The 23,790-nt window shown below is 43.7% G+C and overlaps 1 protein-coding gene across 1 annotated transcript in view; it reads right to left on the reverse strand.

Annotated features, from left to right (window-relative positions):
* The window catches only part of LOC144682801 (protein THEM6-like), a 45,807-nt gene extending 26,822 nt beyond the window's left edge, over nt 1-18,985 (reverse strand). The window contains exons 1-3 of the mRNA XM_078545520.1: nt 18,490-18,985; nt 11,193-11,271; nt 282-414 (exon numbers count right to left, since the gene is read on the reverse strand). Of these exons, the coding sequence (XP_078401646.1) occupies nt 282-414; nt 11,193-11,271; nt 18,490-18,631 (354 nt within the window). The 5' untranslated portion in view covers nt 18,632-18,985. The remainder of the gene's footprint in view (nt 1-281; nt 415-11,192; nt 11,272-18,489) is intronic.
* Nucleotides 18,986-23,790: the final 4,805 nt, after the last annotated feature.

A 23,790-nucleotide genomic window follows, 5' to 3' on the forward strand; every position in this document is an offset into this window, starting at 1 on the left:
TAAACTGTGCATGACATGGTATTAAGCTCATGCTAATATGGCAGTCAGTGCAATACAGATGAGCTGCTGAGCACCTATGAAGTGCTATAAAAGCCAACTCTTGCTGCTTAGTGTGAGGAAATTTTCTACTCCAAGTTAGTGCTACACAGTATATCACCTGATTTACCTTGAGAAACACCATGTGATAGCCGCTATGAAAATTAAAAATATAATAATGAAATCTAAACATCTTGACTCAATATTCTTTGCTGTACCATGTTGTAGAGAAAGTACCAACTTACTCTAGACCGAATCTTGAATTGTTCAAACAAACGCAGAGATCTTCTGTATCGTATGGTTGCAGCACCAAGCACCATGTTAGCTTTTAACTTTCTTGTTACATTGAATATGCCATTGCGGATATAGAGGGAGACCCTGAAAAATACATAAATATAAGGAGCATCCTGAAACCATTCCAGCATTATTCATAAGTGTACAAAGTTCTGGAGTAAACACTTAGATTCAAATCTGATTTATTTCAAAGGAACAGTTTTGAAATGATCCTGGCATCTTGGTTAAATAAGTAAAGCCTGAGCTACATCAGAAAAAAGAGCTGATGTGGATATTTGATGGACAATTAATCAACTGTCATAAGACTGAAAAATTCATTTGACAAAGTAGCTACCCTTTATCTCTGGAGACCATAATTTAGAGTGGGAAAAGGATAGCAAATCTGTGTTAGTTTGATGACTGTAGTCTAAACATGACAACTGACAATCAATACTGTTCAACATGCCTTCCCCTTGGGTCGCCAAAATAAAAAAGAATTATGTGTCACACTTGCACAAATTGGGAATGAACTAGGAGCAGGAGTATGCCACTCGGTTTTTTGAGCCTGCTCTGCCGTTTAATAAGATCATGCCTGATCTGATTGTAACCAACTCCACATTCCCACCTACCCCCTATAACCTTTCACCCCCTTGCTTATCAAGAATCTATCTCTACCTTAAAAATATTCAAAGACCCTGCTTCATTGCCTTTTGAGGAAGAGAGTTCCAAAGACACTCAACCCTCTGAAAAGATTTCTCCCCATCTCTGTCTTAAATGGGCGACCCCTTATTTTTAAACAGTGACATTTGTACGAGTCAATTTTGATTTATCTGTATCAGTGTAACTTGGACATCACAGGCAGGATGGCTCTCCACCTCTGCCAGCAAAAAATTAAGCGAGGAACAGTGCCACTGTTGATGATCTGAAAGACTGTACCTATTCTGTAACATGTAGACAGACTGCATCTACAACATGTACGCTTTGGGGGGAATTTTCCCCCCCCGTTGGGGGGGTTGCGTGGGGACAAGCGGGGGCAGGTGCGGACCCAATCAGCACCTCCCATTGGGTCCGCGCTGACATTTTACGTGGGTGGGCCAATTAAGGCCCGCCCATCGTGACGTGCGCCTGGAAGCACTGAGTGCTCCCTGTGTGGGCAGGGGGGGGTTCCCAGAGTCGGGGCCTGCGCTCTTTTGCACATGCGTGCGAAAAAGTGCAGAAATCTCCGAGGCACAGAGCTGCCTCAGAGAGATTAGATTAAGCTCCCAAAATTTTAATAAAGAAAAGAAAAAATTTTAAGGCATGTCCCCTCATGTGACAGTGTCAGTGACACCACCATCACCACCCCTGGGTATGTCCTGTCCCACCGGCAGGACAGACCCAGCAGAGGTGGCGGTACAGTGGTATACAGTATGGAGTTGCCTGGGGAGTCCTCAACATTGATTCCAGACCTCATGCAGTCTCATGGCATAAGGTCAAACATGGGCAAGGAAACCTCCTGCTCATCACCATGTACCGCGCCCCACCCCCGCCCCCTCAGCTGATGAATCAGTACTCCTCCATGTTGAACAGCACTTGGAGGAAGCACTGAGGGTGGCAAAGGCACAGAATGTACTCTGGGTGAGGGACTTCAATGTCTATCACCAGGAGTGGCTCGGTAGCACCATTACTGACCGAGCTGGCCAAGTCCTAAAGGACATAGCTGCTAGACTGGGTCTGTGGCAGGTGGTGAGGGAACCAACAAGAGGGAAAAATATACTTGACCTCATCCCCACCAACCTGCCTGCCACAGATGCATCTGTGCATGACATTATTGGTAGGAGTGACCACCTCACAGTCATTGTGGAGATGAAGTCCTGCCTTCACATTGAGGATATCCTCCATCGTGTTGTGTGGCACTACCCACTGTGCTAAATGGGATAGATTTCGAACAGATCTAGCAACTCAACACTGGGCATCCATGAGGCGCAGGGACCATCAGCAGCAGAATTGTACTCGAACACAACCTGTAACCTCATAGGCTGGCATATCCCCCACACTACCATTACCATCAAGCTGGAGTATCAACCCTGGTTCAATGAAGAGTGCAGGAGGGCACGCCAGGAGCAGCACCAGGCATACCTAAAAATGAGGTATCAACCTGGTGAAGCTATACTACAAGACTACTTGTGTGCCAAACAGCATAAGCAGCAAGTGATAAACAGAGCTAAGCGATCCCACAACCAACGGATCAGATCTAAGCTCTGCAGTCCTGCCACACTCAGTCGTGAATGGTGGTGGGCAATTAAAAACCTCACCAGAGGAGGCGTCTCCACAAATATCCCCATTCTCAATGGTGGGGGATCCCTGCACATCAGTGCAAAAGATAATGCTGAAGCATTTGCTACAATCTTCAGCCAGAAGTGCCGAGTGGATGATCTATTTTGGCCTCCTCCAGAGGTTCCCAGCATCACAAATGCCAGTCTTCAGCCAATTTGATTCACTCCATGTGATATCATGAAACGGCTGAAGGCACTAGATACTGCAAAAGCTATGGGCCCTGACAATATTTCGGCAGTATTACTGAAGACTTGTGCCCCAGAACTTGCCGCACTCCTAGCCAAGCTGTTTCAATACAGCTACAACGCTGGTATCTACGCAGCTATGTGGAAAATTGCCCAGGTATCTTCTGTACACAAAATGCAGGACAAATCCAACCCGGCCAACTACCACCCCATCAGCCTGCTCTTGATCATCAGTAAAATAATGGAAGGGGTCATCAACAGTGCTATCAAGCGGCACTTGCTTAGCAATAACCTGCTCACTGTGTTCTGCCAGGGCCACTCAGCTTCTGACCTCATTACAGCCTTGGTTCAAACATGGACAAAAGAGCTGAACTCCCGAGGTGAGGTGAGAGTGACTGTCCTTGACATCAAGTCCGTATTTGACCGAGTGTGGCATCAAGGATCCCTAGCAAAATTGGAGTCAATGGGACTCTGGGAAAACTCTCTGCTGGTTGGATTCATACCTAGCACAAAGGAAGATGGTTGTGGTTGTTGGAGGTCAGTCATCTCAGCTCCAGGATATCACTGCAGGAGTTCCTCAGGGTAGTGTCCTCAGCCCAAACATCTTCAGCTGCTTCATCAACTACCTTCCTTCTATCATAAGGTCAGAAGTGGGGAAGTTTGCTGATGATTGCACATTGTTCAGCACTATTTGTGACTGCTCAGATGCTGAAGCAGTCCATGTCCAAATGCAGCAAGACCTGGACAATTACAGCTTGGGCTGACAAATGGTAAGTAACATTCACACCACACAAGTGCCAGGCAATGACCATCTCTAACAAGAGAGAATCTAACTATTGCCCCTTGACGTTTAATGGCATTATCATCACTGAATCCCCCACTATCAACATCCTGGGTGTTACCATTGACCAGGAACTGAACTGGACTAGCCATATAAATACTGTAGCTACAAGAGCAGGTCAGAGACTAAGAATCCTGCGACTCCCCAAAGCCTGTCCATCATCTACAAGGCACGAGTCAGGACTGTGAAGGAATGCTCCCCACCAGCCCAGATGAGTGCAGCTCCCACAACACTCAGGAAGCTTGCCACCGTCCAGGACAAAGCAGACCGCTTGATTGGCACCATGCCCACAAACATTCATTCCCTCCTACACCGCCGATGCACAGTAGCAACAGTGTCTACCATCTACAAGATGCACTGCAGGAATTCACCAAGGCTCCTTAGACAGCACCTTCCAAATCCAAGACCACGGCCATCTGGAAGCAGCAGATAGATGGGAACACCACTAGTTCCCCTCCAAGTCACTCACCATCCTGACTTAGAAATATATCGCCGTTCCTTCACTGTAACTGGGTCAAAATCCTGGAACTCCCTTCCTAACAGCACTGTGGGTGTACTTACACCACATGGACTACAGCGGTTTAAGAAGGCAGCTCACCACCACCTTCTCAAGATCAACTAGGGATGTGCAATAAATGCTGGCCCAGCCAGTGAAGCCCACGTCCCGTGAATGAATAATAAAAAAAAAAATTGGCCACAGCTTGCCAAGGTATAGGCAGTTCTGGTAATATCCATACTACCACAACCGATTAAAGTTGAGTGTGGAGAAGGTTCCAGAAAGAATGGCGTCATACAGGAAAGACTGCATGGACGGTACCCTGTTTTTGTGGAAGCTGCTGCTTGCAGAGAATCAGCTAAGTCCTTGAAAGAAAGGGACTAGAATTTGGCTTGGAAGAAGTGTGTGACTGAAACTGGGACTCTACAGGTGGAATGGGCTTCCTAGAAAATTGATAAGATAGTCTTTATTGTCTCTGCTATTCGATGTTTAATTTATAGTTTGTACCAACCTTAATTTGCCTGTTAATTAATATTTAATTTACGTTGATTCCGATTTGTGTTCAGTATAAGTTACAAAAGTGAATTATTTTGGTAATTTCATAACTTTGGGGGTCAGTCAGTAAATTTGGTTATTTTGGATTACAGATCCTCACCAGGATTGTAACAATACTCCATCTGACACCTTGTTGCCCACTCGCTTAACCTGTCTATATCTCTTTGAGGCCACTTTGTGTCCTCCTCAAAGCTAGCCTTCCATCTAGTTTTGTATCTTCAGCAAACCTAGATACATTACTCTCAGTCTCTTCATCTAAGTCATTAATACAAATCATAAATAGCCGAGGCCCCAGAACTGATCCTTGCGGCATTCCACTAACCTAGCCTAACCTACTAACTTCAGAACGACCAGTTTATCCCTATTCTTTGTTTTCTGTGCAATAACCAATCCTCCAGCCATGCTAATATAATACCCCCAACTTCATGACCCTTTATCTTAACCTTTTGTGTGACACCTTACTGAATGCTTTTTAGAAATCAAGGTATACTACATCCATTAGTCCCACTTTATCTACATTATGAGTTACATCCCTGAAAAACCCAAATAAATTTGTAAAACAGGATTTCCCTTCACAAAACCATGTTGATTTTATCTGATCATATTATGATTTTCTAAGTGCATCATTAAGACTTCCTTAATAATAGATTCCAGCATTTTCTCAGCTTTTGATGTCAGGCTAACTGACAAGTGGTTAGCTGTTTTATCTCTCCCTCTTTCCTTGAATAGCAGTGTCACATTTGCTAACTTCCAATCTGCTGGGACTGTTCTAGAATTTAGGGAATTTTGGAAAATTGCTGCCACTGCATCCACTATCTCTGCAGCGACCTCTTTTGGAACCCTAGGATGCAAGCCATCAGGTCCTGTGAATTTGTCAGCTTTTAGTCCCTTAAGTTTTTCCAATACTTCTTTTCAGTTAATATTAGTTACTTTAAGTTCTTCACTCTTATTAGCCCCTTGTCTCCCCTCCATTTCTAACATGTAATTTGTGTCTTCTACTATGAAGACAGACACAAAATATTTGTTCAATGTCTCTGCCATTTATTCAAGCTCTATGATAATTTCTCCTGTCTTTGCACCTAATGCAACTGAAACCTGCTACTCCCTGTTGAAAGCTCACAGCTCAGAATTATATGTATTTTTCTTCCTTCTCATTCTTTTTCACTATTTTGAATGTATTTTTTTCCATCTATTTCCATTTCTTAGTCATGAGTGTGGGCACAATCCTTGATCTCCAACACAAAATTAACATCAGTTGATTTTCCCTTTCTCCCCATAGGGAAACAGTTAATTTGCATCTACTGCATGCTGCAGCTACGATTAGGAGTTTATCATGTAAGAAATTGCAGGCCTTAACTGGCTTCCTTCCAACATGATGCTGAACACTGCAAAAAAGCTTCAAGACAACACATTTCCTAATTTGGCTTTAAAATATCTGTGGTTTAGTCTACACAAGCTAAAATAATACAAAAATAAAAGAAATTAGACACACTTTTCACTACAAGCCAGATATTTCATGCTAGCGATACAGATGCACTGTACAGTAAACAAAGGGAAGAGGAAAATATCAAGAAAACATATGGGCATCTCCTCTAGCCATTTAATTGCAATAACCAAGCAAAATACAAAATATCAAGTTCACCAATTGAAACGTGACATTTATTTGCAACACATATCATCTTTAATATAATTAAAAAAAAATTAATTCACAGGATGGTGGGCGTCACTGGCTAGGCCAGTGTTTATTGCCCATCCCTGTTTGCACTTGAGAAGGTGGTGGTGAGTTGCCTTCTTGAACCGCTGCAGTCCCTGTGGTGTCGGTATACCCACGGTGCTGTGATGGAAGGAGCTCCAGGATTTTGGCCCAGCAACAGTGAAGGAACGGCGATATATTTCCAAGTCAGGGTGGTGAGTGGCTTGGATGGAAACTTCCAGGTGGTGGTGTCTCCATGCATCAGCTGCCATTGTCATTCTAGATGGTAATGGTCATGGGTTTGGAAGGTGCTGTCTAAGGAGGCTTGGTGAGTTCCTGCAGTGCATCTTGTAGATGGTACACACTGCTGCCACTGTGCATCAGTGATGGAGGGAGTGAATGTTTGTAAATAGGATGTTAATCAAGAGGGCTGCTTTGTTCTGGGTGGTGTCAATCTTCTTGTGTGTTGTTGGAGCTGCACTCATCGAGGCAAGTGGAGAGTATTCCATCACATGCCTGACTTGTGCCATGTCGATGGTGGACAGGCTTTGGGGAGTCAAAAGGTGAGTTACTCACCGCAGGATACCGAGCCTCTGACCTGCTCTTGTAGCCACAGTATTTGTATGGCTAGTCCTGTTTAGTTTTGGTCAATAGTAACCCCCAGGATGTTGATAGTGGACGATTGGGGGATGGTAATGCCATTGAATGTCAAGGAGCGATGGTTAGATACTCTCTAGTTGCAGATGTTCATTGCCTGGCACTTGTATGGCATGAATGTTACTTGCCACTTGTCAGCCCAACCCTGGATATTGTCCAGGTCTTGCTGCATTTGGACATGGACTGCTTCAGTGTCTGAGGAGTTGCAAATGGTGCTGAATATGGTGCAAACATCAGTTAATATCCCCACTTCTGGCCTTACAATGGAAGGCAGGTTATTGATGAAGCAGCTGAAGGTGATTGGGCCTAGGACACTAGCCTGAGGAACTCCTGTAGAAATGTCCTGGAACTAAGATGACTGACATCCAACAACCACAACCTTCTTGCTACGTATGATTCCAACCAATGGGAGAGTTTTCCCAGAGTCCCATTGACTTCAACTTTGCTAGGGATCCTTGATGCCACACACATCAAATACAGCTTTAATGGCGTTCACCTCACCTCGTGAGTTCAGCTCTTTCGTCCATGTTTGAACCAAGGCTGTAATGAGATCAGGAGTTGAGTGGTCCTGGTGGAACCCAAACTGAATGTCAGTGAGCAGGTTATTACTAAGCAAGAGCCGCCTAATAGCACTGATGATAATCCCTTGCATCACTTTACTGATGATCGGGGGTAAACTGATGGGTGGTAATTGGCCAAGTTGGATTTGTCCTGCTTTTTGTGTGTAGGACATACCTGAGCAATTTTCCACACTGCCAAGTAGGTGCCAGTATTGTAGCTGTTCTGGAACAGCCTGGCTAGAGGCTTGGCAAGCTCTGGAGCACAAGTCTTCAGTACTACTGCCAGAATATTGTCAGGGCCCATAGCTTTTGCAGTATCCAGTGCCTTCAGCCATTTCTTGATCATGTGGACTGAATTGAATTGGCTGAAGACTGGCATTTATGAAGCTGGGAACCTCCAGAGGAGGCCAAGATGGATCATCCACTCAGCACTTCTGGCTGAATATTGTTGCAAATGCTTCAGCATTATCTTTTGCACTGATGTGCTGGGCTCCTCCATCATTGAGGTTGGGGATATTTGTGGAGACGCTTCCTCCAGTGAGTTGTTTAATTGTCCACCATCATTCATGACTGGATGTGGCAGGACTGCAGTGCAGATCCAATTTGTTGGTTGTGGAATCGCTTAGCTCTGTCTATCACTTGCTGCTTATGCTGTTTGGCACGCATATAGTCCTGTGTTGTAGCTTCACCAGGTTGACACCTCATTTTTAGGTTTGCCTGGTGTTGCTCCTGGCATGCCCTCCTGCACTCTTCATTGAATCAGGGTTGATCTCCTGGCTTGATGGTAATGGTAGAGTGGGGATTATGCCGGCCCATGTGGTTACAGATTGTGGCTGAGTACAATTTTGCTGTTGCTGATGGCCCCAGCACCTCATGGTTGCCATCTTGAGTTTCTAGGTCTGTTCAAAATCTATCCCATTTAGCACAGTGATAGTGCCACATAACACGATGAAGGGTATCCACAGTATGATGACATGACTGTCTCCACAAGAACTGTGCGGTGACCACTCCTACCAATACTGTCATGAACAGATGCATCTGTAGTAGGCAGGCTGGTGAGAAAGAGATCAAGTATGTTTTTCCCTCTTGTTGGTTCCCTCACCACCTGCCACAGGCTGAGGCCAGCAGCTATGTCCTTTAGGACTCAGCCAGCTCTGTCTGAAGTGATACTACCAAGCCACTCTTGGTGATGGACATTGAAGTCCTATACCCAGAGTACATTCTGTGCCCTTGCCACCCTCAGTGTTTCCTCCAAGTGCTGTTCAACATGGAGGAGTACTGATTCATCAGCTGGTTGAGGGGGGGGCGGGGTGGTATATGGTCATCAGCAGGAGGTTTCCTTGCTCATGTTTGACCTTATGCCATGAGGATTCATGGGGTCCGGAGTCGACATTGAGGACTCTCAGGCAATTCCCTTCCAACTGTATACCACTGTACTGCCACCTCTGCTGGGTCTGTCCTGCCGGTGGGACAGGACATACCCAGGGATGGTGATGGTGGTGTCTGGGACATTATCTGTAAGGTACAATTCCGTGAGTATGACTATGTCAGGCTGTGCTTGACTAGTCTGTGAGGCAGCTCTCCCAATTTTGGCACTAGCCCCAGATGTCAGTAAGGAGGACTTTGCAGGGTTGACAGGGTTGAGCTTGCGGGTGTCATTTCCGGTGCCTAGGTTGATGCCGGATGGTGCGATTGGTTTCATTCCTTTTAGACTTCTTAGCAGTTTAATACAACTGAGTGGCTTGCAAGGCCATTTCAGAAGGCTTTTAAGAGTCAACCGCAGTGCTATGGGTCTGGAGTCACATGTAGGCCAGACCAGGCAACGACAAGAGATTTCCTTCCCTAAAGGACATTAGCAAGCTAGATGAGTTTTTACAATAATTGACAATCGTTTCATGGCCATTATTAGACTTTTAATTCCAATGAACTCATTACTAAGTAATGATTACTTAATCAGGCTGTCAGTGGGCGAGGGAAGAAAAATCTAAGAAAACCCTTTTATCGTTGAATGACTACACATCAAAGTTGGAGTAGATACAGAATTCTGTTTCAGAATTTAGCTGGTATGATGAATGTATATGCAGAAAACATTTTGCCACATTTTGCTGTTAGAAAAGGATCTGTGTCAATCCAAATAAATTACTAATCTATTAAAAAGACAGTATGAAAATTATAGCTCCAAGAGTTTTCAAAATGTATATTTTGGAACAATGAGTGGTCTCAAAATTCTAATGGTCATTACACCTACAAGAAATGTTGTGAGCAGAATGTTACAGGGTCCATTAACTTAGGTGGGACACATCCTAACATTATGTGATGGGCTCTAAAGATCTTCCTCTGCCATCCAGATATGCAACATCACCATGTATTTTGAGAATCCTGATTGACTTTCCTATTGATAAACCGATTACAGTTTGCTTATTTTGTACAAAGTCAGCTAAATACTGCGGGTGGCAGAACTCAAACAGAGAAGCAATTAAAAGACCAATTATAAAATCAGTCTCGCCAAACACAATATATTGTAAAAACGATTCATTAGTCCATTATCTGTAAGAGTGGAAGGCTAACAATTAAAGGCAAGTAAAAAGCACATTTTATTTAAAACATGTTTCACATGAGTATTAAGGCTTTCACACATAACAGCATGTTCAATCAGGACATACCCTATAACACTGTCTTTGAAGACTAGTCACTATTTTATAGAATTTAAAATGAAAGGCAATCATTACTATAAACGAACCAAAATAAAGTGTAGTAAAATTATAATCAGGAAGTTTTTTTTTGCAGAGAGCTATTAGGCTATTATTAATCATGCCTTTCATAAAGCAAGTGTTGCAATCAGGATGCAGGCTGTGGTAGACTTTACAATTCAAGCAGTCAGTGTTAACATCGAGCACCCCAAGATCATATATATCATGGTTACATTTGAGTAATTCTTCCTCTACAATGTCCCAGTAATATGCCTCAGCCATTACCTGTGAAGAATACTCCTGTGACATTTTCCATTTCCCATCATGAAGTGAGCTTACCAATCAGTGCCAAATTATGAGCAGTTTTGTGCTGATGGATTATATACATTCAAAACAGGGACGACTGTCCAAATTCATTCCATATATGACCTTTATAGCCAGCAAGCAGAGGATAATTTAAATTTAATTAATTTCAATAATTAAACTAAGTTTCTAAACTAAGTTTTTCCTAGAATTAGAAATTAAGCAATGTCAGAAGAAATTGTCACTTACATAGGCTGAACCCAATGCCAACTCTACTGAGATCTTATTTCGGGAAATAGTTAACAGTTTTATTAAGACCTTGCTAACTGGCAGAAAGGTTGTGTAATTGATCTCAGGTGGCAAAATATTTTCTACATACACATTCATCAAACCAACACAAATATCATCCCTGAAACAGAATTCTGTATCTATTCCCTAACTTCAATGTGCAGTCATTCAACAATAAAAGGGTTTTCTTAGATTCTTCTTCCTTGCCCACTGACAGTTATGTATCTTTTGGAATTATTGGTGTCTTAAATACCCATATCTAACACAATCCATTTTAATTTAGCATAAATGATAAATACCTGGCAAAGTCACACTCCCGCAGGTATCGAGAATTATTCATGTGGCCCAGGAAGTCGATGTCTTGCATGAGCACAATACCTAGAATACAGGTAGTAGAATGAACATGATGCAGTTAGAAAATGATCTGTGTCAATCCAAATAAATAACTAAAATATCTATCAAAAAGGCAATGTGAAAATTACAACTCTAAGAATTTTCACTCTTGTTGAAACAATAAGTGGTCTCAAAATTCTAATGGTTAGTACACCTGCAAGAAATGCTGTGAGCAGAATGTTATAGGATCCATTAACTTAGATGGGACACCCCCTAACATTGTGTGACAGGCTCTTAAGACCTTCCTCTGCCATCCAGATATGCAACATTGCCATGTATTTTGAAAATCCTAATTGACTTTCCTATTGATTACAGTTTGCTTATTTTGTATAAAGCCAGCTAAAATCCAAAACACAATTTGTCTGCGCAGGCAATTTATTAGGATGAAAGAAGCTATATGGAGGAGACATCAACTGCAGCATGAAGTGACCCTGGCGCCAATGGTTAGAAAGTTCAAAATCATTCAAAGTTGCCATCTTTTGTAAGTTACGATACCATTTTTAAGTTGCTTTTATAAAACTGGGAAGACACTAAAATACATGTTGTCCCCATAGGCAATTTATTTAGGCAAAAATAGAAAAGCATTAGCAGGAACTGTTATTTACAGCAGCATTGATGTTAAATGGTTTTAAATTTTCCTTAAAAACCATGTTTTCCTTACAATACTCAAAATGGCTCACCTGACAATTGTCTCTTCAACAACAACTTATCTTTATAAAACACCTTTAATGCAAAAAAATGCCCCAAGGTGCTTCACAGGAGCATTATAAAACAAAATATGACACCGAGCCACATAAGGAAATATTAGGCCAGATGACCAAAAGCTTGGTCAAAGAGGTAGGCCTTAAGGCATGTCTTAAAGGGAAAAAAGCAAGGTAGAGGAGTCTAAGGAGGATATTCCAGAGGTTAGGGCCTAGGCAACTGAAGGCACAGCCACAAATGGTGGAGTGATTGTGACCTTGAGCATTATGCCTTATTTCAAGAGTTTTTGCAACGAGACTAATATTACAAACGTGGGAATCTTGTCTGCGGGAACTTCAACAATACATCCTCTAGAGAAGAGTAGGATTACTGGCAGCAATTTCTGGAGTCCACTAACACGCAATCCAGAAGTTGCTGATAGGGATTCTATATTTCTCCAGTTTGTGCACTGTTGAGACACCCCCAGAAGCCAATCCACCCTTACGCTGTTAGTCTTGCTGCAAAAACCTTTGAAAATGTTATACCTTGTTGAAAGAGGTGTAACTGGGTTTTTAAAGTGTGTATTAAATTCATAATTATTGAACAACTTCTCTAGCCTTGAAAAGGTAATTTGTGGAACATCTAATTTCTCCATTATGATGAAAAATCCAAATACTTTAAATAAAAATATTTTTTTCCAAAGTTTGTGTACCCTTTTTAAAAATTATTTCACAGGGTGTGGGCATCGCTGGCAAGGCCAGCATTTATTGCCTATCCCTAGCTGCTCTTGCGAAGGCAGTGGTAAGCTGCTTTCTTGAACTGCTGCAGTCCATGTGGTGTAGGTATACCCGCAGTGCTGTTAGGAAGGGATTTCTAGGATTTTGACCAAGCGACAATGAAAATATAGTTCCAAATTAGGACAGTGTGTGTCTTGAATGGTGGCTTGAGGGTGTTGATGTTCCGAGGAATCTACTGCCCTTATCCTTCAAGGTGGAGGAGCTGCAGTGTATATTGTATATGGTATAGTGTGCTGCCACCATGCATCAGTGGTGGATGGGGGTCAATCAAGTGTACTGCTTTGTCCTGGATGTTATCGAGCTTCTTGAGTGTTGTTGGAGTTGCACTCATCCAGGCAAGTGGAGAGTATTCCATCTCACTCCTGACTTATTGCCTTGTAGATGGTGGACAAGCTTTGGGGAGTCAGGAAGAGAGTTACTCAGGGAATTCAGCAATGGTAATACCATTGAATTGTCAAGGGGCGATGGTTAGATTCTCTCTTGTCGGAGATGGTCATTGCCTGGCACTTGTATGTTACTTGTCACTTATCAGCCCAAGACTGAATGTTGCCACGTATGGACACGGACTGCTTTATTTTAGCTTCTCTCTTAATCCAACCATACTCATTTATTTTGCTTCTAAAATTTAAATTAAAAGTGAAGAATATTAAGTTTTTTTAAACTTCCTGGTTTGCTGCGTATGAGTACAAGGTTACTGGCAACCAAACTGTACACAATACTCCAGGTGCGGTCTCACCAAGGCTATATACAATTGCAGCAAGACATCTTTACTCCTGTATTTAAATCCCCTCGCGATGAAGGCCAACATACCATTTGCCTCCCTAATTGCCTGCTGCATCTGCATGATAGCTTTTAATGGCTCATAAACAAGGACAACCAGGTCCCTGTGGACATTAACGCTTCCCAACCTCTCATCATTTAAGAAATATTCTGCCCTCCTGTTTTTTCTACTAAAGTGGATAACTCCACACTTATTCACATTATATTCCATCTACCATACTCTTGCCCGCTCACTTAGCCTGTCAAAATCTCCTTGAAGCCTCCTTGCATCCTCCTCACAACTCACATTCCCGGCCCGTTTTCTCTTATTGGCAAATTTGGAAATATTATATATGGTCCACACATCCAAATTATGTATATAGATTGTGAACAGCTTTGGCCCTGATCCTTGAGGTTTGACACTAGTAACATCCTATCATCCTGAGAATAAGGATTCCTACTCCCATTTATTCCTACTCTGTTTTGTCTGTTAATCAATTCTCAATCCACGCCAGTATATTACCCCCAATCCCATGTGCTCTAATTTTGTTTACAAAACCTCCTGTGTGGAACCTTATCAAAAGCCTTCTGAAAATCCACATACACCACATCCACTGCTTCTCCTTCATCTCTGCTACAAGTAACATCCACAAAAAACTCCAACAGGTTTGTCAAATATGATTTCCCTTTCATAAATCCATGATGACTCTGCCCAATCCTGCCATTAGTTTCTAGGTGTCCTGTTCTCTCATCCTTTATAATAGCTTCGAATATTTTCCCTACTAATGTCAAACTAACGCATCTCAAGGGCCCAAACACTCCTTTCAAGTGAAGCAGCATTTCACTTGCATTTCCCCTAACTTAGTCTACTGCATTCGTTGCTCCCAATGCGGTCTCCTCTACATTGGAGAGACCAAACGCAAACTGGGCGACCGCTTTGCAGAACACCTGCGGTCTGTCCGCAAGAAAGACCCAAACCTCCCTGTCGCTTGCCATTTTAACACTCCACCCTGTTCTCTTGCCCACATGTCTGTCCTTGGCTTGCTGCATTGTTCCAGTGAAGCCCAACGCAAACTGGAGGAACAGCACCTCATCTTCCGACTAGGCACTTTACAGCCTTCCGGGCTGAATATTGAATTCAACAACTTTAGATCTTAAACTCCCCCTCCCCTCATCCCCACCCCGTTTCTCCCCCCTCCCTTTTTTTTCAATAATTTATATAGATTCTTCTTTTCCCACCTATTTCCATTATTTTTAAATCTAAAACTAAAACTTTGTTAGTCCTTCCACCCCAACCCCACTAGAGCTGTACCTTGAGTGTCCTGTCTTCCATTCTTAATTAGCACTTTTCTTAGACAAATATCACCACCTTCAACACCTCTTTGATCCTTTTGTCTGTGACATCTTTTGATTATCTGCTCCTATCACTGCTTGCTTATCTCCACAATCACCACACCCTCAACTTCTCTCTCCCCCCGCCCCCCCCCCCCCCCCACCTTAAACCAGCTATATTTCACCTTTCTCCTAACTATGCTTCAGTTCTGCCGAAGGGTCGTGAAGACTCGAAACATTAACTGATTTCTTCTCCACCGATGCTGCCAGACCTGCTGAGTTTTTCCAGGTAATTCTGTTTTTGTTTTGGATTTCCAGCATCCGCAGTAGCTTTTAGCTTTTTGTTTGCATCTATAGTTCTCAGTTTTCTCTCTTCCTCCCTTCTTAAATAATGGGGTTACATCTGCTACTTTCCAGTCTGCAAGAACCTTTCCAGAAGCTATAGAATTTTGAAAGTTAACTACCAATGCATTCATTATCTCTATAGCCACCTCCTTTAATAAAAGCAAGAACTCTGGATGCTGGAAATCTGAAACAAAAATAGAAAATGCTGGAAAATCTCAGCAGGTCTAACAGCATCTGTGAAGAGAAAAAAGTTGACAGCATCTGTGCAGAGAAAAAAAGTTAACGTTTCGAGTCCGTATGACTCTTCTTCAGAGTTAAAGAGAAGTAAAAATGTGATCAAATTTATACTTACTGTTCAAGGGGGGTGGAGCAGGTGAGGCTGGATAGAAGGCCAGTGATAGGTGGAGGTAAAGGAGAGATTGACAAAGATGTCATGAACAAAAGGACAAAGGGGTGTTAATGGTAGTGGTACTGGCTAAAGGAGGTGCTGATGGTGGCATTAAGGTAAGAAAGCAGAATGTGATCATAGCAGGACAAGGGTAAGCACTCTGGAAAGAACAATATGAACAAGTGACAGATGGCCCTTGGGGGTGGGGGGTCCGTGGTGGGAAAAAACATTGAAAATAGGATGAAAGGTGGGTATAAAACAATGAATAAAAATATAAAAATGAAAATAAGTGGATAAAAAATAAAAATGAATATTGAAAAAAGGGGATAAAAAGGGGTGAGGATGGAGGAGAGAGTTCATGGTCTGAAATTGTTGAACTCAATGTTAAATCCGGAAAGCTGTAAAGTGCCTAATCGGAAGATGAGGTGTTGTTCCTCCAGTTTGCATTAGGCTTCACTGGAACATTGCAGCAGGCCAAGGACGGACATGTGAGCATGAGAGCAATTTGGTCTACTGCATTCGCTGCTCCCAATGCAGTCTCCTCTACATTGGAAACACCAAACGCAGATTGGTGACTGCTTTGCGGAAGTCCTTTGGTCTGTCCGCAAGCATGACCCAGGCCTTGCTGTCGCTTGCCATTTCAACAAACCATCCTGCTCTCATGCCCACGTCTGTCCTTGGCCTGCTGCAATGTTCCAGTGAAGCTCAACGCAAACTGGAGGAACAGCACCTCGTCTTCCGATTAGGCACTTCATAGCCTTCCGGACTTAACATTGAGTTCAACAACTTCAGACCATGAGCCCGCTCCTCCCTCTTGACTCCTTTTTTCAATATTAATTTTTTATTTTTATCCACTTATTTTTATTTTCATTTTTATTCATTGTTTTATCCCCCACCTTTCAAACTATTTTCGATCTTTTTTCCCATCACCGTCCCCTCCCCCCACCCCACCCCATCCCAGGGGCCATCTGGCGCTTGTTCATGTTGTTCTTTCCAGAGTGCTTACCCGTGTCCTGCTATTATCACATTCTGCTTTCTTACCTTAATGCCACCATCAGCACCTTCTTTAGCCAGTACCACTACCATTAACACCCCTTTGTCCTTTTGTTCATAACATCTTTGTCAATCTCTCCTTTGCCTCCACCTATCGCTGGCCTTCTATCCAGCTTCACCTGCTCCACCCCCCCTTAAACAGTATAAACTTCATCACATTTTTACTTCTCTTTAGCTCTGAAGCGTCATATAGACTCGAAACGTTAACTCTGTTTTTTTCTCTCCAAAGATGCTGTTAGACCTGCTGAGTTTTTCCAGCATTTTCTGTTTTTGTTTCACACCTCCTTCAATACTCTGGGATGTAGCTCATCTGGTTCAGGGGGTTTATCAACCTTCAATCCTATTACTTTTTCAAGTACTACCTCTTTATTAACAATTTCTTTTAGTTCCTCATTTTCACAAGTCCCTTGGTTCCCTAGTATTTCTGGGAGATTTTTTTTGCATCTTCCTCCATGAAGGCAGACACACAGTAATTGTTTAGCTTCTCTGCAATTTCCCTATTCCCCAATATAAATTCTCCTGTCTCTACCCGTAATAAACGTTTCTTTTATTCATTCATGGATGTGGGCTTCGCTGGCTGGGCCAACATTTATTGCCCATCCCATTTGCCCTTGAGAAGGTGGTGGTAAACTGCCTTCTTGAATTACTGCAGTCCATGTGGTGTAGGTACATCCACATACATTTGTCCTTGCTAATCTGTTCCTTTCACATACCAAAAGAAGCTTTTACAGTCCACCTTTACGTTACCCACTAGCTGCATTCATATTCTCTTTTCCCTTTATCAGTTTCTTGGTTATCATTTGCTGGATTCTGATTCTTGGGGTTACCACTATTTCTGGCAATCTTACAAGCCATTTCCTTTGATCTAATGCAATCTTTATTTTGTTAGCCACAGTTGACTCACCTTTCCTGTTTTTGTGTCTTAGAGGAATGCATATTTGTTGCAGGCCATGTAATACTTTAAATACTAATTCAGCAATGAGGAACTTCAGCCACCTGATAGATTGCAAAAGCTGGGACTGTTCTTGAAGGAGAGAAGATTAAGAGGAGATTTGAGGTGTATTCAAAATCGTTAAGGTTTGGACAGAGTGGAAAGGGAAAAGCTGTTCCCATTGGCAGAAGGGCTGAGAACAGAGGACACCAATTTAAAGTGATTAGCAAAAGAAGCAATGGCAACATAAGGAAAATCATTTTATGCAGTGAGTGGTTAGGATCTGGAATATTTTGCCTGGGATGCAGATTCAATCGAGGCATTGAAGAAAAATTAGATAATAATCTGAAGAAAAAATTGTGGTCTCAGGGAAATGGCAGCGAAGTGGCACTAGGTGACTTGCTCTAGCAGAGAGCTGGCATGGTCGCAGTGGGCCGAATGACCACCACCTGTTTTATAATCATTTATGATACTGTTTTATGTTTTCCTCAGCAGAAATTGATGCTGGTTATGCCCTACTTGTTGACCAGTTTCCTTTGGGAGGTTCTGCCTCCAGCTCGAATAGCCGAAGATAGGCCGGTTTCAGGCGCATTGTACTGTGGGTTGCTAACGCCACCATTACTGCTGCCCTTGGCCTGGACTCTCACTGGCCACCACCTCATTCCGTGAAAGATAAGCAACTCATTGGCCTCGGTAAGGCTGGGGAGATAAGGAGAGCGGGGGGCACTGAGTCACCAGACCACCTGCAGCCGCCGCCAACGCCAAGCCCTGCTCAGATCAGCTGGCCCAGCTCTGACAGCGGCTTTCCGGCGGTTTAAACTAATGACGGCGAGGCTGAGGCTGAGGCTCAGGCTCGAGCTTCAGCCGTCTCCCGGTGCAATGAGCCGGCGCCTCGGGTGAGGCTTTCCTGTCCTTACCGCGAACCGTTTGCTCCTTCAGGATATCCTTCACTGGGATCTCGAATGAAGTGACCAGGAATACCAGAGCCCCGCGTATGAAATACCACAAGTCGAAAAAGGCGAACGACAGCACCGACAATAGGGTCACGACGAGCCACATGGTGTCGCCTGACAGCGGGGAGAGGACGGTAACTGTCGGCGGCCTCACCCGTCGCCCATCATCAGCGGCTGTACCCGCGCACTCCCAGCGTGTAATATGGAGACAATAGTGAGGAAGCGCTAGCTCAGCAGCTACTCCTCTCGCGCGCTTCCAGCGTCACATTGCAGTGAAAAAGCGCGAGCTCAGCGGCTCCTCCCGCGCGCTCCCCGTGTCACAATGCAGTGAAGAAGCGGCTCCTCCCGCGCGCTCCCCGTGTCACAATGCAGTGAAGAAGCGGCTCCTCCCGCGTGCTCCCCGTGTCACAATGCAGTGAAGAAGCGGCTCTTCCTCCTCCCGCACTCCCAGCATCACAATGTAAGGAGGAAACGCAAGCTCAGCGGTGGCTGCTCCTCCCACGTCACAATGCAGAGAAGAAGCGCGAGCACAGCAGCGGCTCCTCCTCCCGCGCGCTCCCAGCGTCACAATACCAAGAGGAAGCGCGAGCTCAGCGGTGGCTGCTCCTCCCGCGCGCTCCCAGAGCGTCACAATGAAGGGAGGAAGCGCGAGATCAGCGGTGGCTGCTCCTCCCGCGCGCTCCCAGAGCGTCACAATGAAGGGAGGAAGCGCGAGATCAGCGGTGGATGCTCCTCCCGCGCGCTCCCAGAGAGTCACAATGAAGGGAGGAAGCGCGAGATCAGCGGTGGATGCTAATCCCGCGCGCTCCCAGAGCGTCACATTGCAGGGAGCAAGCGCGTGCTTGGTAGCGACTCTTTCTCGTCACGCGCGCTTTGCGCGTCACAATGCAAGGAAGAAGTGCGAGCTCAGTGGTGGCTCCCATCAAACTGTCAATAGATTTAGAAATACTGATACTGAAAACTACGTTGCTGGTATCATAAGAAATAGGAGCAGGTGTGGACCAAAGGACAAACTGATAAAAAGAACATTATTATAATTTGATTTTTTTAAAGAATTTGAAATGCATTGTTTTGCCCCTTTATAGAGTCATAGAGGTCTACAGCACAGAAAAAGGCCGATCAAGTCTGCACCGGTCAAACAAGTACCTGACTATTCCAAGATAAAAGCAAAAAACTGCGGATGCTGGAAATCCAAAACAAAAATAAAAATACCTGGAAAAACTCTGCAGGTCTGACAGCATCTGCGGAGAGGAACACAGTTAACGTTTCAAGTCCTAACTATTCCAATCCCATTTTCCAGCACTAGGCCCATAGCCTTGTATGCTATGGCATTGCAAGTGCACATCCAAATACTTAAAATGTTAAGAGGGTTTCTGCCTCTACCACCCTTTCAGGCAGTGAGTTCCAGATTCCCACCACCCTCTGGGTGAAAAAGTTTTTCCTCACATCCCCTCTAAACCTCCTGCCCCTTACCTTAAATCTATGCCCCCTGGTTATTGATCCCTCCACCAAGGGGAAAAGTTCATTCCTGTCTACCCTATCTATGCCCCTCCATCATTTTATACACCTCAATCATGTCCCCCCTCAATCTCCTCTGCTCCAGGGAAAATAACCCCAGTCTATCCAATCTCTCCTCATAAATAAAACTCTGCAGCCCAGGCAACATCCTGGTAAATCTCCTTTGCACTCTCTCTAGTGCGATCACATCCTTCCTATAATGCGGATTCCAGAACTGCACGCAATACTCTAACTGTGGCCTAACCAGTGTTTTATACAGTTCCCGCATAACCTCCCTGCCCTTATATTCTATGCTTCGGCTAATAAAAGCAAGTATCCCATATTCCTTCTTAACCACCTTATCTACCTGTCCCACTACCTTAAGGGACTGGTGGACATGCACACCAAGGTCCCTCTGATCCTCGTATTCCCAGGGTCCTGCTATTCATCATATATTCCGGTGCCTTGTTTGTCCTGCCCAAGTGCATCACCTCACACTTATCTGGATTAAATTCCATTTGCCGCTGAGCAGCCCACCTGACCAGCCCGTCTATATCCCCCTGTAATCTAAGGCTATCATCCCCACTATTTACGCCCCCCCCACCAATTTTCGTGTCTTCTGCGAACTTACTGATCACCCCTCCTACATTCAAGTCTAAATTGTTTATATATACCACAAACATCAAGGGACCCAACACCGATCCCTGTGGAACCCCACTGGACACAGGCATCCAGTCACAAAAACACCCCTCAACCATCACCCTCTGCTTCCTGCCACTCAGCCAATTCTGGATCCAATTTGCCAAATTACCTTGGATCCCAAGGGCTCTTATCTTCGTTATCAATTTCCCATGCGGGACCTTATCAAAAGCCTTGCTGAAGTCCAAGTAGACTACGTCAAATGCATTGCCCTCATCTACACACCTAGCCACCTCTTTGAAAAATTCAATCAAATTGGTCAGACAATTATGATTTAAGGGTGTAAGTGCTTCCCTTTAAGGATTAATCAGCCCAATTGATTAAATGAACGTGTTGTAGGTATCTTTTAACATTTAACTGTTTTTCAGGTGGTCATAGAAATGAAGGCACAGATTTTTAGGTCTGTGCCCCTGTGATAAAATTGAATCTTTAATCTTAAAATGATATGCATCCTATCTTTTTCCTGTAATACTGCACAGTTCAATCCTCTACTCTCAAACAGTGAGACTCACCTCCTATGTACAGTCATACTTTTTTTGGAAAAATTTCTTCCCATCATTGTTCCCTGACCAATTACTCCATCTATATTCTTATCTCTCATCCTTGTGCATACTTGAATCCACTATAATCTTGGTACTTAATAACTTCCATTTCTTACCATCGCTCAACATTTCCCCATCTCTCAGACCTTTATTTGCGAAAGGAATTGAAGTATACAAAAAGGAAGCTCTGTCAATTTGATGAGATCTGGAGTATTATGCGAAGTTTTGGTCTCCGTATCTTGGTGGTGGTACAATGAAGGTAGTGTCACTAGATTGGTCCCTGGGATAAGAGGGTTGCATGTGATAAGTGGCCGAGTAAATTGTGTCATACTCTCTGGAGTTTTGATTAATGATAGATTTTTGGTGTCTCAGGGAATCAAAAGATATTGGGAGAGGGTAGGAAAGTAGAGTTGAGGTAGAAGGCTTGAGGGACTGAATAGTCTACTTATACCCCCAGTTCTTATGTGGTTAGGCCAAATATATACTTTGACAACCGCCAATAACTACATCTTATAACATTTTATACCTTCCTCCCACTCAACTCAAATTCCTTTGAAAACAAATCTTTTACTGATGCCCAACCTTCTTTATTTTTAATCAAATATTTTTTAAATCCCAGAAGCATCTAAAGTATACCATTACAATAATATATTCTGCGTTGTACTTCATAATAATATACTTACCAAATACATCCCACACAAATGTTTTAGGTTTAAGAAACATCTTAAAGGAAGAAAGAGAGGTACAGAGTCAGAGAGTTATGGGGAGGATATTCCAGAGCTTGGGGCCTAGGCAGCTGAAGGTACAACCACCAATGGTTGAGCAATTAAAATCGAGGATGCTCAAGAGGCCAGAATCAGATAAACACAAATATTTTGGAGGGATGTGGAGCTGGAGGAGATTACAGAGATAAGGAGGGGTGAGGCCATGGAGGGATTTGAAAATAAGGATAAGAATTTTAAAATCAAGGCAATGATTTACCAGGAACCAATATTGGTCAGTGAGCACAGGGGTGACAAGTGAATGATGCAGGCATCAAAGTTTTAAATGACCTCAAGGTTATGGAAAGTAGAAAGTGGGAGACCAACAATCTATAAGGCACAAGTCAGGAGTGTGATGGAATATTCCCCACTTGCCTGTATGAGTGCAGCTCCCACAACACTCAAGAGGTTTGACACCATCCACGACAAAGCAGCCTGCTTGATTGGCACCACATCCACAAACTTTCACTCTCTCCGCCACCGATGCAGAGTAGCAGCAGTGTGTACCATCTACAAGATGCACTGCAGGAATTCGCCAAGGCTCCTTCGACAGCACCTTCCAAACCCATGACCACTACCATCTAGAAGGACGAGGGCAGCAGATACATGGGAAAACCACCACCTGGAAGTTCCCCTCCAAGTCACTCACCATCCTGACTTGGAAATATATCGCCGTTCCTTCAATGTCACTGGGTCAAATTCCTGGAAATCCCTTCCTAACAGCACTGTGGGTGTACCCACACTACATGGACTGCAACGATTCAAGAAGTCAGCTCACCACCACCTTCTCAAGGGCAATAAATGCTGGACCAGCCAGCGAAGCTCACATCTCGTGAATAAATTAAAAAAAAGGAGTGCATTGGAATAATCAAGTCTAGAAGTAACAAAGACATGGATGAGGGTTTCAGCAGTGGATCAGCTGAGTTAGGGGCAAAATCAGGTGATTTTACAAAGATGAAAAAGGCAGTTTTAGGAGTGTATATGTGGTTAGAAGGTCATCTAGGGGTCAAATATGACAACAAGTTTGTGAACAGTTTGGTTTAGTCTCAAACAGTTGCCAAGGAGATGGATGGATTCAGTAGTTAGAGAGTTGGATTAGGGACTGAAGTCAATGGCTTCAGTCTTCCTATTGTTTAATTGGAGGAAATTTCTCACTACTGGAAGTCAGATAAGCAGTCTGACACTTTAGCAATGGTGGAGGGTTGAGAGAGGTGGTGGTGACGTAGATCTGGGTGTCATCAGTGTACATGTGAAAATTAATGTGTTTTTTGAATGATGTCCATAGAACCATAGAAAAGTTACAGCACAGAAGGAGGCCATTCGGCCCATCTTGTCCATGCCAGCCCGAGGGCACCCAGGTGCCCTTTCTAATCCCACCTTCCTGCACCCGACCCATAGCCCTGCTGCTTACAGCACTTAAGGTGCAGATCCAGGTACTTTTTAAAAGAGTTTAGAGTTTCTGCCTCTACCACCAACTTGGGCAGCGAATTCCAGACACCCACTACCCTCTGCGTAAAAAAGTTCTTCCTCATGTCCCCCCTACACCTTCTGCCACTTATCTTGAATCTATGTCCCCTGGTTCTAGAATTCTCCACCAAAGGAAACAATTTTTTCCTGTCCACTCTATCTATTCCCCTCATAATTTTGTACACCTCAGTCAAGTCACCTCTCAGTCTTCTTTGTTCTAAGGAAAATAACCCCAACCTATCCAATCTCTCCTCGTAGCTACACTTTTCTAACCCTGGCATCATTCTTGTAAACCACCT

This window comes from Cetorhinus maximus, chromosome 7 (assembly GCF_964194155.1).
Source record: "Cetorhinus maximus chromosome 7, sCetMax3.hap1.1, whole genome shotgun sequence".
NCBI lineage: Eukaryota > Metazoa > Chordata > Chondrichthyes > Lamniformes > Cetorhinidae > Cetorhinus > Cetorhinus maximus.